At 42.9% G+C, this 17,663-nt stretch overlaps 1 protein-coding gene across 18 annotated transcripts in view; it reads right to left on the bottom strand.

The window, feature by feature from the left end:
* TCF7L2 (transcription factor 7 like 2) overlaps positions 1–17,663 on the bottom strand; it is a 179,656-nt gene that overhangs the window by 98,540 nt on the left and 63,453 nt on the right. For all 18 annotated transcript variants that reach the window (XM_071749405.1, XM_071749407.1, XM_071749404.1 and 15 more), the window contains one exon: positions 16,524–16,625. In XM_071749405.1, coding sequence (XP_071605506.1) covers positions 16,524–16,625 — 102 coding nt within the window. The remainder of the gene's footprint in view (positions 1–16,523; positions 16,626–17,663) is intronic.

The following is a 17,663-nucleotide window of genomic DNA, read 5'->3' as shown; positions in this document are numbered from 1 at the left end:
TTTCCCTGGGTGTTTCTCCAGCCTGGTTTCATTCATTTATTTCAGAAAAGCGAGGCTACACGTAGCCACACCCAGTTTAGCTGCTGGGCATTCAGGAAAATAACCTCCTTCAGATATTGTCCCCTCTGTCCCTTCCGAAGAGAGTGTATCAGCAATGCCCCATCTGAAAACCTTCATCACCTAACAAAGGCAGAGAGCTGCCTGGCATCCCAGTCGAATAATCAGATAATTTTGGTATCTCAATCAAATTCTTGCTTGCGAAATGAGGCCTCGTCTCCATATGAGAAAGATAAATCAATCTAGAATATACAAACACAATTTTAGAGCAGAATATCTATTCTAGATCAAACACAGATGCAGAACCCACAACTTCAGATTAACAGCATCTTCCCAGTTTAGCTTAATCTACTTTGAAAGCGAATTACTCTGCACTTGGCAGAGGCACTCTTATTCTCCAGCAAAAGCATCCTCAGGCAAGAGCTAACATGGAGGAGCTCCTCTAGAGCAAACCCATGTGCAGATGAGGCATTGATTCCCAGCAACCAGGGCCTTTCCACCCTAAAACCTGTAAAAAGTTGCTACTTTGGTTCACCTTGTAGATCAGTGTTTCTCAGTGTTGGCTTTTCACAGCCTCCCCAACACAATGAGATGAATTTTCCTCCACTGAAGGCAATTTTTTTGCCTCTTGGAAGGGTTTGTAAAATATCCTCTATGTTAAAATAAACAGAAGCAGACAGCTCTGTCTCCAAGCAGGATCTCCTCACCACATCTCCAAAGGCTTTGCACAAAGTTTCCAGCACTCAACGGGGAGCATCTCACGGGGGCAACACACTCCAGCTGATTGCACAACGACAGCAAGTGCCAGGAAAACTCCAGGTCTAATCTGAGAGCTGAAACTGACTCATTGTGTGGGCTTGGGCAAACCACTTAACCTCTCCACATCTCAGCTTTTCTGCCCATAAATGAAGGTAATAATACCGAGTTCCATCTTCCCCCAGGGACTGATAGGGAGCCTCGGGTTTGTACTGCACTTTGGAAACATGAAGTGGTACATAAGTGCTAAGTACCATTATCTAGAACTTCCACTGTCACCTCCACGTGCTGGTGCAGCAGATGCTGGTGAGAAGTGACCCACAGGGAAGACTTCAGCCAGACTGAACATACATGTTTTACCTTCAGGTTTCACCAGGAAAATGTTAGAACAACAAAAGGGAGATTAAAAGTCCCCTCCTCACAACAGAAGGAATTTCTAGCACAGCATCTGCCCACTGCAAGGGCAGCACAGAGCTGGTCAGGAGTCCTCCCATCCCTCCAGATGGGGACATCTCTCCTGTTGAAAGCACATGGAGAGGTAAAAAGCCTCCCTTCAGTTGAATCCATGGTGGTTCTCCATCATGCTGCTGAACATCCAACCAGAAAAACAGGAGCATTTCTCTGGACTCTTTATCTCCTCAGGCTGGGTCAACATCCACAGTATCCCAACCCTTACACCAACCAGCACATGCTCACTCCAAAAGACAGGCAAGCAACACCCAACTCTGACAAAGTGACTTAGCTCATTTCTTACTTTTCTGGTTTCCCGAGCAGATTTGGGTCCTGCAAAGTGAAGGAACATGAGAGCACATAATGCTCAAGCTCCAAAGACTCCTCTAGGCATGTCCTACAGCAAAGATGGGAGACAAAGAGTAACAGATGCCCTGCTGCTCATGCTTCACCACTACCTTAATAACATGGTGAATGTTGAAGATGCTGTTCATCCTGGACAGCTGAGCTGGAACATGTCATCAAGGGTCACAGGCACCTCACAACGAACATTTTCTCCTCAGTGTCCCCATCTCTCCCCACCTACTGGTTCATCTAACTAGAAAATTCACTATTTGCTAACTGGGACATCTAGGAAAGGATGGCCCTGCAAAGTACTGGAGGCAACTAAATGGATGCACAGGCAGGCTGTACGGCTGTATAGAGGACATCTCTTGAACTTGTTCTGCAATGGCACTAAAAATAGCTTTGTTTCACCTGGAACAGCAGTTAAGTCTCTCTAGGAGATGAGGAGGAGCAGGGAAGAGGAGATGTCTTGCAGACTGTTATTATCAGTAATACATTTATTTTCAAATCAAAATTATTTGATTTGAAATATATTATGTTATTCATGACTGGAAAGGGGTGGAAATTGCAAAACAGACTTAAGAAAATACTTCGAAATACTAACACTGATTTCTTTCCTTCTGTGTTTATATAATGCAGAAAACCAGAGCAACCCAAAGCTACATCAGCTTTACACTGTGTTCTGTAAGAAATAAGAGAAAGGCATCAACTGACAAATCTAACTGCTTTCTGGGACTACACCAGCAAATGTATTCAGTGGTAAGGATGCTTGCCAAGACAGTGAATTTTATGCAAGTACTGGAGAATCTTCATGGAAAATAAACTTTAATTAATTAAAAAGTATCATTTGCTGCTCAGCACAGGGAACGGAAACACATCACATGTTCCCCATCTCTGCTCAGAGGAGCTCCAACATCAACCCTGGGCTCTGAAGAATGGCTCATGGAAGAGCTCCAAGGCAAAATGCTGAGACTAGTGCATGAGTAACAAACAAAGTTTCAAGAAAAATCACGATCTCTTCAGTGATCCTTAACTAACAGGAAGAGCAATTCATGTCACTGCATGAATGATTAATTATAAATTATTAAATCCAGCTCTACTCAGGATACTTACCCACAGAATCAACTGCTCCAACATGTCAACAACTTTTGTTTTCTAAATCTCTGAAACCAGTATCAATTCAAAACACACATGGAGCAAGATTTTCCAGAGAATCTGGCATCCACTTTCAGTACCCAGTATCTGCAGTCCTGGCCAGACCCTAGGAGGGGCTGCAAGTCAGCCTCCCCGCTCTGGCCTATGGACACAGCTGTTTTCAAAGAGGACACTCCAGTTATTTTTATTCTCTTCCCTCTCTCCCATCAGTGTGAAACACACAAGGAAGCATCTGGAGAGCAACAGCTTACTCTCCCTGTCCTTATCACACAGGAGAGAGCATCTTCCCACTAGGAATCTGGGGAGAAGGCTGCCCATGAGCACAAGATTTGCTGCATTACAGCATTCACAGAGGCAATTTCCTGCCCGGCAGGAAGGCGGCAGAGAGCTTTGGGCTGCTCCCAGCCTCCTGCCTGCCAGCAAGCAACAGGCAGGGGCTGGGGGGCAGGGGAAGGAGCAATTTTGAAAGCAGAAGAAAGTGCGGGGCTGTGAACATGCATCCAAACACAAAGCAGCCAGAGGATGCGCGGATAGGAAAATGGGATACATTATTATTCCATAAATTAAGTTAAAGCAGCCTCAGCACATCCCAGACCTGGCTGCTGCACACCAAACGAGTTGGCTTAAAGCCTGCAAAATGTTTCAACTTCATTCAACTGAGGCAAGACCCACGTTTTATTAAAACAGGTTTGTCTTCCTGCAAAAAAACCTCAACAGCTTTTGTGCCCTGAAGAAGCAACTTTGGTTTGCCGTCTTGCCCTCCTTCCCCCCACCCACAACAAAACACTTATTCAAAATCTGATGAGTAAAGAATTACGTTACTGCTTTCTGAACCTTGCCTATGTAGGGATGGTATGCAACAGGTTTCAATGTTTGTTTTTATAATAAATAAAGCAAAAGTATTATGAGACAACTAAGCTCCTCATCTCTCCTCTGCCTTCTTTGAAGATGGCTGGGTTTTTTTTGAGACTTAAGAAAAATTGCAAAGCAGTTATTAAAATAAAGGGCATTCCCTATCCCATATTTCAGCCTGTACCAAACAATCTAGCCATTCTTAAAATATCCAAGCTTTCATGTGAGCCTTTTAATGGAGAAATACTAATAAACATTAAAATGTAATACCCACCCTCGCATTTCCATACTTCTTACACATCTACCAGTCTGCCCTAACGTCTCACTTTTCCTGATAAAAAGCATGGGGGGGGGGGAAAGTTTTCCAGGCTAGCAGCAAAACCTAAACAAAATTAAAGAAGCATAAAGCTCAACTTGAACAGCAGACAAGTATGCAGAGAACAGTGTGACCTTTCCTTATCACCCACTGACATGCTTAATCATTTCCAAACAAAAAATGCTCCTTTCTGCCACTTCTTCACTGTGAGCACCTCCAGTGCCTGCGTGGCTGGGAAAGAGTTAAATCTCCCACTATCCCCTGCTGCCTGCGAAAAATCACGGAAACAATTGAGACATTGTCCAGTGAACAAGACTCCCAGGGACTGACATTTTTGTTTATGTCCCAGTTCTCAGCCTGTCAATTTTCACTCCCAACGTTAAAAGCCTGGCTTGCCCCACTGCAGTCTGCCCTCAGCTGAAAAGGCTCCACTTCATTTATTTTATTAAAGCTATGGCGTGTTTATGATTCAGAGCTCTCCCCACCCAAGGACCTGTTGGTCCCATCCCCCTGCCTTCCTCACTGCTCTGCAAGAGCGACTTCCTAACTCCAAGGAGGCTTTGCAGTGCCTTCTGTAGAGCCATTGCCAGGAAAATAACTGAGCTTAGGTTAAATACTCGTGGCTGCATTTTGCTGGGGTTTGAAAGGCGTATTACTGTACTCTAGTTCCTTAAAATAGCTTTTGATTATTAACCAGGGAAGGGTAGAGGGGTAGGGAGTTGGATAGAACTTCAAAAAGAAAATAAAAAAAAAGAAAAAAAAGAAACAAACAAACAAACAAAAAAAAAGAACCACACACCCACTCCCAATACCCAGCAGAAAACTAGAAAATACATGTAATGGAGTAAAACAAACATCTTGGAGCAAAGCAGCATTTTCGTGGCTGCTCTGTGGCTGCATTTCCTGCCTGCGTTTCCATAATGACCGGAGCGTCAGGCCCAAAATATATCCCTCTCCTTCACCCCCGCCATCCTCTTCCCCTCTTCCCCCCCCCCAATTCCCAGCACTTTTTTTTTTTTTCGTTACGCTCTCAATACTTTATCTCCATGAAAAGCACACACAGCAGTCACCAGCGTTTCCTGTTTGCCGAGTGTGCTTTAACTATATCACACCCTCCGCCGCTGCGCTGGAATGCACAGCATATGGCATTGTGAAAGGGTTTACTGTCGAATAATGGCAGCAATGCAGTCCTGCTGGTTTATATCAAACCCTGTCACTCTCTTCACGGAGGTCTCTCTCGTGCTCTCCGAGAGGCGAGGTAAAAACACACACACACACACACACACACACACACACACACACACACTCTGCTTGGCGTCTCACGTAGGACCTCAGCAGAAGCCTGCCTGGATCAAGACCTGCAAAGTCAAGGCAAGGAAGATCACAACTTGTGAAGTTGTGACTTGTATTTACTCGTGATTTGTTTCAAATCTTAGCCCCCATGATGTCTGTAGGATCCCTTTAGACATAGGTAAAAGGGCTGTTAAAAAGTTTTTACTTCCTCACTGCAGTTCCTGAAGGCAGAGCCAACGTGGGCTGGAGAACAGATATGTGCCTGAGCCCATCTTCTCCAGGATATCTATAGCCTGAACTCCATCCTGGAGAACAGCTTCACCTTCCCCTGCTTCCAAAAATCAGCACCAATATACTTGGGTTATGAAAACATCCATTCAAAAGCTAAACATACACCACCACCTTTCATTTTAGGTCACAGTTTCAAAAGTGCATTTCCATTTAATTGCTCACTGGCTTATTTTTTATTTTGTATTGGTTTTGTGGGGTTTTCTTAAACAACTGTAAAAGAAAAGGACACTTAAATAAATAAATAAATAAATGTGCTGCTTCCAACTGCAGTCAGGTTTAGCTAAGATGCTCACAAAGGTTATACTTCAAAGTGCTTTTTGTGCAGATCTTGAAATGCCCTCCCATGCCCGGATGCATTCAGCCAGCAGACACTGAAACGAGGAGCAATACTTTTAAAGCCCATTGAAATGCATCTATCCACCCTGGCTTCATAAAAGGAAGCCTTACTTAACAGGCATTTATTATTGCTGAACTAGAGTTGAAAGTTCAGTGTCCTTATAGGCCAAAATTATCAAGATTTCTGAGTTTGCAGCCCACGTTTAAGTCCTAATGAGCTATTGTACCACACTCACTGCTATTAACTCTTTGATGTCAAGAACCCATGTTGTTCTTTTAAACATCTCACAGATGTCCAAAGGAAAAAGTGCAAAGCTCACCTGTGCTGAAAGATGGGTGGGTGAGCATCTTTTTTTTTTTTTTTCCCTGTAGACCTTTCCAGCAAAATATGCAAGACAACTACAGCGTTAAATATGTATGTCAAAGACAGGCTAGCCTAGCAGTTTGGACTGTGAACTCGGAGTCAGGGGAGCTGCCCATGACTCCCCAGCTTTGCCATGATCCAATCTACAGATCTACCTTCCTGGGAAAGGGATGCAAGTGTAGAGTGCCCATCACACCACATGTACTGCAACCAAACTGCTGCCGTCCCCTGCACTGCACAGCCCTGTCTCCCCGAATCTGAGCATTCTGGGGCAGGGACAACCACCTGCTTTTCTGAGAGTAGCTTGCCTATTAGATCCTCTTGAAGGTAGCTAAAAAAAAAAAAAGTATAATTAAGTTATCCTTACTTTGAGCCTGGCACTTTGAATGGCTTGTTGTGCAATCACAGTACTGAAACGCAGTGTCCACAGGGAGATGTTACCATCAAGTTTAGGTGGCACTTGGGAAGAGATGGGTCCCTCATTTTCCAACCCCAGACTAAGGCACCCAGCCCTGACCACCAGCAAATAGGAGTAAGATGAGGCTTTAATACAAGAACCAGGAGCCCAGCTCAGTGCCTTGTCCAGAAAGCTAACAGGGTACTAGCTCTTTGTCCGTTCTTTTCTCCCAGCAGTTCTGGGGCTGCTCCCTCACATTTTCTCACAGTTTACTCATCCCACAAATACCTCAGTGCAATGATCTGAGGTGGCCAAACAATTGCCTACACAAGAATGGAGCTTAACAGTCCATCTACAGGGTGAGCAGATGCTCCCTGGACATGCTCTGGGCACGAAGAGCAGAACAAGTTACTGCAGGGCGATCTTCTCTGAGGTCTTACAGCACCTCTGAAACTGCTTGGGCACATGCTCAGTTCTGGACACAGACACAAGCAAACTTCACCTTGAGTCCAAATGGCATCTGCTACCTCACATTTACCCCTCAGGCAACAGCAATTGCAAAGCAACCAACGTGCCTCAGATTCACACCAGAGCTTATCCCAAGGTAACCTGTCCTAGCCATCAGAGCCCATGTAATGAGGAGCAGGCTACTTCATGTCCAGTAAACGACTTCCCTCCAAAGAGCTCAGCATGTCTAAAAAACATCAAGATGGGGAGTAAACATGGAGCAGCTAGAACTCAAACCCTTGCTTGCTTCATATTTATTAGCCCATGTGGACATGCCCAACCCACAGTGACAGAAGTTCTGCCGCTAGGGAAAACTGAGCTGCAGCCATTTGGGGTTTTCTAATGATTCTGCCTCCATGCAGCTGATTGGCAGGAGAGGTGTTCATGCCCATAAATGCACACAAAAAAAGTCTGGAGGCTTTCAGGTCCCTTCACCCTGTTTTCCTCCATAAAATACTGTTTCCTTTTTACAGGGCAGTCACATCCCCATAATACATTGTATTGACATTGCAGAGGTCTGCAGGCACACAAGAGGGCAAAATTCTGTTGTTTTCTCTTTCCACTCTGAGACCCTATCCTTCCAGCCAGGGGAAGTGACCATGGAAGTTTTGTACATTTCCCAGTGTGAAGATGAGCAACAAGAGACCAAAATCCTCCTTCATGGTATGTCCTCCTCCTACAGCCTTAGCCCTGGAAAGAAAACCAGCAGCACAAGGACAAACTCCAGGGAAGTAGAGCTCATGACATTCTATTCCTTCTCTCCTTTTCCTTTCTCAGTGCTTGCTGACAGGGGACAGGCAAAAGACAAAATGACCTCTCAGGAAGAGGCTTTATTTCATAGAAATGTTCATTTCCAGTGCCCCAACTTAGAAAAGTGTCACTATACTAGAAAATACTTTGAGCAAACATTTTGTGTTGTCCTGAACTAAGATGGACATGAGCACATGTTTAATGATTTCTTGAATCAAGGCCTAAGAAGTAAAAAGGAAGGGGAAGTTAAGTTTCCACAGTAATAGTAGTTAAGTCAAGTTGATAAGGTCCTGCCAACAGGAAAAATGTGTGCTAGAGAACTACTTGCCTCTCCTAGGAAACCAGTACAGACTACTACCAGTACAAGATGCCCTGGAAGCAGACCACTGCTACCAGCCCATTGCATATTCAAAGCAAAATCTGTCTGACAAAAATTTCTACCTCAGTTTTGTGAGATTAGGCACAGAACATTGCCTGAGGAGAGATTAGGAGTGGGAGATTGCTTTACAAAGGCATCGCTCCTGGTTATTTGCAATACTTCTAACTCTCCAAAGGCACTTCAAAATGGGTCTACCCTTTACTAAATAGGACCACATAGGACAGAAAAGAAAGCATCTTTCCTTCTCTTTATGCAGTAGCTTACTAGGCAGGTTCCAGTTCCTTCCACAGGAGAGTGTACAGATGTGTACACAATCTAGCAAGTGAAGTACCCCATGAATAATCTAATCCCAAACTGCATGAACTGGTAAGAACAACAATAATCCCAGGTTTGAGCAACTTGGCAAACAAATGGTCCTGAGCCCAGCAATACCAGCTTCCTTTCTTTCTTTTTAATGATAAACACATGCTGTTTTCTTTACTACAGCACCTGGACACAGTACACAGACCTTGTTTAGACAGAAAATAGGAGGTTCCTATTCAAGTGGGCTCATCTGCACGGGAAAGTTTTTATGCGAGGGCTTGAGTGTGAATTGAAAAAATGCAGAACAACTATTTTGAATTATCTCTTCGTGTGGACACTGTTGTTCAGAACTAAGAGTTTCTTTGTGAGATTTAGCTTAATCCGTTTCCAAAGCGGATTAAGCTAAACCACACAAAGGACCTCTTACTGCTGAGTAAGAGTGGCCGCATGGAGAGATAATGAGGAATGGTTATACTTAGACAGCTACTTCCACTGCATACTTGGGCTTTTCTGCTCTGCGTCAACAAACCCAAAGTTGTACTGGAAAGCAAAGACTGCAGTCCTAGAAATTTGAGAAAAAACAGCGCTGGGGCTGTATCATCATGCCCATTAAATCTTCTGCTCTGTGCATGATGGCTGCTCCTGCTCTAGTTGGCACAAGCCTTGGCTCCACACCAGGCTGCATTATTCAATACCTCCTTCTCTAAGCTCCAGATTGAATCCAGCCACAAACTTCAGCTGCAGACAGGTTGCGCGGGGAGAAGGACCTGTGGTGAGCAGCCCTGCCAAGTCTGCCACCCTCGGTACACATCATCTTTGATCTGCCAGGCTCACCCATCTGGCTCTCCAGCATCGCCCAGCACTGCTGCAGCTCCTCACCCGTTGCCAAGGCCGAGCCATCGTGCAGGGGCTGTGGGGGACAGACCGTCTGCACTCCCCATCCCACTCAGCACAACCCCTCTTCTGCCCAAGAGCTGATGGCTTGACACTATTTCATCTTAGGCCCATGCAAGTCCCTAGTAATTGATTTAACGTTCATGCTCCTCCAGCCTAACGCAAACTGCAATGTGATTGAATACAAAAGGCACCTTGGGATCCTCTGTGCTAGCACACACCCCTAAACCTTCTTCCCAAGGCAGGTTTCAAGTCTAAAATAATGCTCTCTGCAGTTTTACTGTAACTGAGCCTCATTTAGAATACAAGGGATATTTTATAAGCAAAACATACAAGAAGGAAGCCTGTGGTAGATACACTTCCAACCACACTGAAGACAGCATAGTGACATCTTACATAAAGATCTCTGATGGGCAAGCTTTTGTCTTGCTCCCCACTTCCCTAGTGAATTTCAGTACTCTGGTATGTCAGGAAGATACACCAGATATATTTTGGTGTGCCACAACACACCAAAATGCCAGATCTCATGGCTCTATCTCATGAGCAGGAGTTGCAGCAAAGCCCCTTCAAGATGTCAAAACTGATGCAGATTTACCACAATACCCTGATGGATAAACCTGCTGCCTCAAGAGGACCTGCTGAGCTGTCTCCAGTAATGTCAGAGAAGCTTGGTCCTGCCTGGGAGCCCTACAGCCACCTCAAGGTAAGCCACCCCAGTACCCATGAGCCAGACCCCTCACAGGCACTGAGGACCAGGTTCTCCCAAAGTCCAGTCAGGTAATTAACAAGAAACAGATGGTCAATAGATTTCACCAAGCATAGCATAACACTCCTACTCAACCAGCTTCTCCTGGAGCAAAGCTTAGGGTTGCCAACTCCTGCAATTTCCTAGCCAGTCAAGCAATACTTGCTATTTTTCTTAAAGAGTGGTTGCCTTCAAGTCAAGTGTTTAGGGAAGAACCTCAGCCTGTGCTTACAGCACACAGCAAGCTCCTGAACTGCTACAGAGAAAAGTTTGAGAATGAGTGGAATATGCCCTGCAGGCTCAAGAACCAGAGAACAAATAAAGGGAATACAAAATGTATTATTTAAGAAACAGAAAACAAACAAAAACAACACCAAAAAAACCCCCACCAGTCCTCATGATCTTTTGAGGCCTGACTCATGATCCTAGAACAATTGAGGCTGGCAGCACTATACATTTTACAGTATTTATTTGCAGCTGAAATATCCCAACATCCAAATACTTCAGACTTCTTGGAGCTACTCACAGATCTCCTGACTACAACCAAGCGTGACAATTCATCCCAGCTGCCAATCCAGCCCCCAGGTGTCTTCTGAAGGTGCTTTAGTGACGACTGATGTTTGCAGAAGCATTAAATTCCTGCTCACTTCACAGTAAGAGGTACAAGCCTGCACATTTTCCCAGTCTCAGCATTAAACCAGAGGGGTTACCTCCAGTATCTAAATAAGGTTTGTAGAGGACAGGCGTTGTGCCACAGAATAAACACAATGGCACGAAGCAGTCCCTCAAAGTCTGAACTATTTTGCAAAATATCAGATTACCAAATTAACTACTTTTTAGGAGTCCACAATTCTTCTGTGCTCCACACAAACCAAGCACTGGATTTCCCATTCAGATTTAGTGGCCAACTGAATATAATGTGTGTGTATTAGAGGAATCCGTCCAAAATATTTTTATTGGGCTGCTGGTAGGTGAATTCTATACTTAGCCTTAAACATTCTGGTTTTAGATTTTTTTTTTTAAATGCAACTCTTCCCAATGAAAAATCAAAGGGAATAAGTGGTGAAAGACTTAGCCACAAAATTCCCAGCAAGTTTAATTTGTTCTGTGGCTTAATTCCATGCACCTCCAAAAATTCAGGACAAGATGTTTGCACACTTTTGGGCATGTATTAATGAAACATTTTGTTTACTTTGCAACTGCCAGAGCAATTAGCCAAATAAAATATAGAACATTTATAAAGGAGAGAGTCACTAAAGGAGCTTTCCAATTAAGTCTGCCTGGATATTTCTGCAGCATGAGTTTCAGAGATCTGCATGCCAGGTCCATACACAAAGGCATGACCTCTCTGCCATCAGGGACTGGTAGGGCACCAGTACAGCTTAGATACATAGCTCTCACTTTTTCACCCCACACATGTGCCCCTTTTAGTACCAGACATTGACATGAATGATACCCAACTCCTTCCACCAACAATACCACCATTTTCCTGCAACTCTCAACACAGTCTACAGCTCCCCAGGGAAGAAGGTGCCCCATGATGGGCACACAAGGCCTAAAATCCAAGAACATCTCAAGAGACTGCAGAGGAAGGGCAGACTCTCCAGAACAAAATATTAAAGTCAAACAAAGCAAGAGCTTTAAAAGCCCTCTTGGGGCACTGAGAGTGGAAGTTGCAAGATGTTCCAGACAGCCTCATACACACAGGACTGCGTGTACATCTGGAACAACCCCACTTCTTGTCTCTGTGAGGAACACTATAAGCAAATTTTTAAAACTAAGACAAACCTCATGATTACTTGTTGGTATTTGTCTTTTCTTTCAAAGTACGTAAGTGTAAACCACATGAGACAGAGGAACCAGGGAGCAGGCAGGGCAGACTGCGCAGCTTCAGCTCCAACCGCTCTGGGAAACAACTCCTGATCCCTCCAAAACTGCCCAGCGGCCCCAGACACTCACTGTCCATGCATGTGAAAGAGGCATTTCAGATGGTTTTGCCTTCAGTTTTTGCTGCTTGTCATATTATGTTTTGAAAACACATTTTTACCTCCTTAAGAAAAAAAAAAAAAAAAAAAAATTAGATACACTACCACACAGTGATTCTTTGTTCTTGGGGATTCAGTTTACTTTATGGCTGTGTTCATTACATATTAGAAAACCCAGGCCAAATAGTACTAGAAGTCCTCCCCCAAGGTAACATTACATTTACTTCAAAAGGCCTCCCTGCAGAAGAAAATGCTGGAATTTTTTCAACCTTTAACTATTTTGTAAGAAATATACTGTACCAAACCACTACCATTTTGGGTTCAGAACATTTTTGCCTGGTACAAAGGAAGCTAAAAGCAAATCTCTGTACAGCTGAGATAGCAGGAGACAGGACCCTGGGACTGGTCTTTCACCCATACTCCTGCCCAGAGTATGGTGTGATTGAGTCAGAATATTTACTTAGCAGAGAACAGAGAAGAACTGCACTGGCTTTTGCCTAAAGTTGTAGAAATGCATGAATACATAGAAACTGTTTTAAAGGGGCTTGTTTTCTCTAGTAGCAAATTTTGGAGATCCCTGAGCAGACGTACAATATGAGTTTTCACTCACCTGTCCATGCTGCACCACAATTTCCATGTGAGGATCCCACTCTTAGGGAACCTAAATCTCACCTTAGCACCACCTGGTGCACATGCATGGAGCAGGTCAGGTGCATGTTGAATGTGGCATTTCAGGACAATTAGCACCCTGCCTGCTTCAAGAAGCATGCAAGGCACCCAGCTGGGGTCGGCTTTACACCCAAAACCTTCCTGCTAAAACTGATTTACAAAGTCTTAGTACCTTCAGTGAAATTGAAGGTCAGAATTAAGGGGGGAAATAACCATTAAAACCATTAAAAAAAAAAAAAAAAAAAAAAAAAATCCCAGCCTCATAATAATACTATCCACAAGCTGAATTCAAAATTTTGACCTAGCAAGCTTAATAGCATCCTATTAAAACAATTTTTCCCACAGTTTTCTTTCACCTTTGGACACAGATAAGCAGCATGACTCTGCCTGAGCAAGATGCAAGTCTTATAAGATGAGTGAAGCACCTAAATGCAAATAAATGCATTGGTCTTAAATGGAGCCTCATGCTGTACCTTCCTCAAGACATGCTGAACATAATTTCAGTTTAATATTCTGTTTCTCATTATGGGCCTTGGAGACTCTCCTGAGCACCATGAAAAGCAGCATTAACCCAGCCCTCAGCACTGGGGGCAATCCAGCCAAATTATTCATGCTGGTCTTTTGCTTCAATTTTTGTAGTCTTAACTTAATGTTCTTAAACAAATCTGAAAGGAGGATGGCTGACAAATAGTACAGACTTTACTTAAGATATTACAGATGGCCACGTTCTGTAACCCTGACTCATTAAGCTAAAAAACCATGCTGAAGCCAAAGGAAGCTTCACTGGAGCTGGGCATAAGGGCTGCAACCCTGATATGGAGTTCATGGCAATGAGAGCCAAAGACTGAGAAGCAAGAACATTAAAAAAGGAAAAGGAAAGGGAAAAGGAAGAAGAAGGAAAAAAGAAAAAAAAAAAAAAAAAAAAGAAAAAACAGCCCCCCCCCCCTCCACTCTCCTCTCTTTCTCTCTTTTTAATCCAGCTATGAAGATTAGCCTCAAATCTTGATTTCAGAGATAGGGAACAGATAAGAAATGATTTGCAGGTGTTAGCATTTTCCTATAGATCTTCAGGGCAACACAACTGATTTCAAGATGAAAAACTGGCAAGGGTCAAGCTGGCAAGTAGACAAGACACAGCAAGGTGGGTGGAGAACCAGTTTCTATGCCTATGCACTACACATTGCGCTTGCACTGAAACATCAGCATGGCCATGAAATACCCCTCATTGTTCCATAAAAAGATTAATCCCTGTTTCGTGTATACAGAACTGGGTGCAAGAAAGGCTAGGTCCCAGGTGCTGTGGGCAGGCACAACAGGGACAAAAAGGGACACCAGAGAAGTCTGACACATCCCAGGCCAACTGGTACCAGCAGCCGCTACATCTCCCCCAAATGCCACTACTTAGCCTAACCTTATTTACCAAAAAATAAGACCATTTTTGCTCCACAGAAAGAATGTAGCCTGGGGTGGATGCCAGGAAAATGGGTGGAAAAAGCTGCACCTTATTTATTTATTTTAGCAGAACAAGGCAAAACAGTTTGCTGCTAGAAATAAACATTAAACCTTGCAGCACACACCTCCCTTCCCAAAAACCCCACTGCTCCCCCCCCCTTACTCACTCCCTCCCTCCCCTCCTTCAATATTGTAAGTAGCACAAAAGATCACATTACAAATGCCAGCTGTGGCTCTTTTGGAAGGTGGCCTCCATCTCGGAGGTAGTATATGTTCCTCACCGCCTAAGTGGTTGCTATGGTAAATATGCTTTTTATTGAATAGCAGAGTGAGACAGCTTTTAAAGAGACCCGTAAGAACCCCATAAATGGGCAAAACACAAGGCAGATCAACTTCAGCCTCCCTGGAAACAGGTTTTTCTTTATTTTCCAAAATTATCGTGATTTTTCATCTGGGTTGGTTTTTTTTGGTTTTTTTTTTGTGTTGTCCACTTGCCTCCATCTCACCCACACCCAGGTGAAGGGTCTGGACAGGGTCAGGAAAGCCAGGAGCCCAACCAGCTCCTTGACACAATGAGCTGCTTGGGCTTTTAAAGGCAAGTGGGCAAGTGCATGTTCTCCTGTGCACAGGAGGCTTTAGGGACAGAGGATGCTCAGCACTGTGAAGTGCAGGTTATCTCCCACAAAGCCACTCAAGATTACACCCAGCCACCAGAAACCTCCTGCTCCCTCACCATCACCTCTCCTGCAAGCCCAGCTTGCCCCAGAGCCTGGGAACACTGCCATCCCCCAGTACAGATACTGGGGCAAAGCAGTTAAAAAGGAATTAAAATAAGGAAGTTACTTTGGTTTTTCTTATTGAGAATAAGATGAGGGAAGGTTTTGACAGCTGTAGATTCCTAAACAAGCAGCCAAACATCTTTCCTGATCTCTTTATCCAGTGCTGGCCCAAGTGGATGGGAAGGAACAGCAAAGTCATTCTGAAAAAGTGAACAATCAGCAGGAGGTGTTGACCAGCAAATAGCAGCCCTGTGCCCATTGCTCACTGCTGCACTGAGGGCTGGTTTAGACTCTAGGAGATAGGAAACTATTTTTTGTTTTAATTAAAACTAAAAAAAAAATACGACACAAAGGGCTGCAACTTCAAATTAAAGAGACAACAATGGAATAAAAAGCCTTATCAGAAAACTGTAGTATGATTTTAGATTTCTAACAAAACAAAGGGTGCCTTAGATGATCTACTGGCTACATCAACTTTAGACTGTATTACAAAAAAGAAAAAAACAAAACCCAAAGAAAACTCAGCAGAACAAGTTATGTTTCTTTTTCTGAGATTCACTGTGCTATCCATTGGTCACATTGGTCATAAAGAAGTAGCTTGTGTTTTGTTTTTTTTTTTTAATTAAAAAAAAAAAAATTAAAAAAAATAGCTTTATCATAAAGTCTTTCAGAAGATATATTCTAATCTAAGCCACTACATTCCACCTTCTCCAGAGATAAACTTGCCAGACAAATTTGAACTGAACATTTGAAATCAAACATTTTTTTTACAATAGAAATAAGAAAATTTAACCAGTAATTTAATTGTAAAAAGCTTTTTTAAAGCAATTTTACTTATTATAAAGAGAAGCATATACTTTATATTTTGCAAGCAAGCAGTTCACATCTGGTAACACTTTTTATGCTAAATGAGGAATTGTCACAACACAAAGGGACATGTGCTCTGTTGAGCTTTCACCCAGGTAAAATACTGACCAACTCTGACAAACTTTCTTTCACGATTTTGCAATAAAAACAGATTTTTTTTTTTTAAGGCTGTAAAACAGGCTTTTTTTTTTTTTTTTAATGTTTACCAAAAATGTCTCTTCATCCTCTTCAGTTCAACATTATCAGACATCTAAACCAGCCTGATCAGACTTTACTACCACTAAGCAATTCTGCAGTTTGTAAATGTAGAGCATTTTCAACTCTCTGCTCTCCTACAAGGCACATGAATGATAATTTCATAAGCAGCCCAGCAACACCAAATGTATTCCCTTCTTTTACCATGAGCTCATTATTAGTTTTGTTTGGTTTGAAGCATTTCTCTTTCGGTTTGTGTAAAAGAAAACTGATGACAACCAATGCCATTAATGTCAAATGTCTTTTTTTTTTAAAAAAAAAAAAAAAGGAAAAAAAAAAAACCAAAAACAAACACAAAAGAAAAACATCTTTCTGTGTTTACTTACAACAATGTGTGCTGGAGATGGAGACCTAGCATCCTTGAGGGCTTGTCTACTCTGAAGGCTCCCTGCCTGAACATCAAGCAGTGGCCATTTCATCTGCAGATACTGGATGGAGGAAACAAAAATGGGGAAAGAAAAATGAGTTCAGAAAAGAAACAAAACAAACAAAACCAAAAACCAACCAAACAAACAAAAAAACCCAAATTTTAGGTAACATGGATAAAAAGATATAAATTAAAACTTATGCAAGGAACTGAAACAAAAATTAAGACAACTTTGCATGTTTGTGGAGACAAAATCTGTGCAGAACACTAGCAGCTTTATACCATCAGATTACTATTCAGGGATAAGAAAACATCATAAATTGCAGAGACAGTATTACATTGATTTTATTAATCATAGCAAATCTAGAAGAAGAATGAAATCCATACAGAACAAAATACCAAAAACCATGGAGAGGATGGGACAAGGGAGGGAAAGGTGGATTATCAGTCTCAGGAGAGCAAAAGCATGTAGTTTTGTGTGTTAAGAATATTATCTCATTATTTAATGGGTCATCTGTCTGCCTTCTTTCAACAAATGTACCATGTCAGCTCCTCCAGATGCCCAGCACTCTACAAGTGCTAAAGACAGAGGCCTACCCAAAAAGACCCAATACTGCTGGGTCTCAGACTGTATATTCTCTACTTTTCACCATTTCTGGAAGATACCATGGATTATTTTCTTCTTGATCATTATCACCAGGAGGAATTCTTCTATTAGAGCACCCTTAAGGAACTTGCACCATGTAAACTTAGTCAATTGCAAGGTCAAAATTAAAAAGCTCCACTCAGGCTCAGCCGTGCTGGCCAGGCATGGGGGATAGCTACAACTTCTTTATGTCATTCAGCAGACAGGCTGAATACACACAGGCAGTGAGGCTGCAGCATAAGAGAGGGTGGGTTTTGAAGGGGGGGGAAAAAAAAAAAAAAGTTTTAACTACATTTCATGGAGCAGCAGAACATTCCCATAGATTTAACCAGCATCAAATATCAGCTGAACCTCCTGCTCTCGGGCATGCATGTCTTCTCACTAAACTCACTGGAGAAACTGTGCACCCCAGATGGACCACACAGTGGAACTTAAGGCTTACAGCAAACAGGT

The sequence above is a fragment of the Heliangelus exortis genome, chromosome 7 (assembly GCF_036169615.1).
Source record: "Heliangelus exortis chromosome 7, bHelExo1.hap1, whole genome shotgun sequence".
Taxonomy (NCBI): Eukaryota; Metazoa; Chordata; class Aves; order Apodiformes; family Trochilidae; genus Heliangelus; species Heliangelus exortis.
Note: the sequence above shows the minus strand (reverse complement) of the source record. Positions and strands in the feature narration are given on the sequence as shown.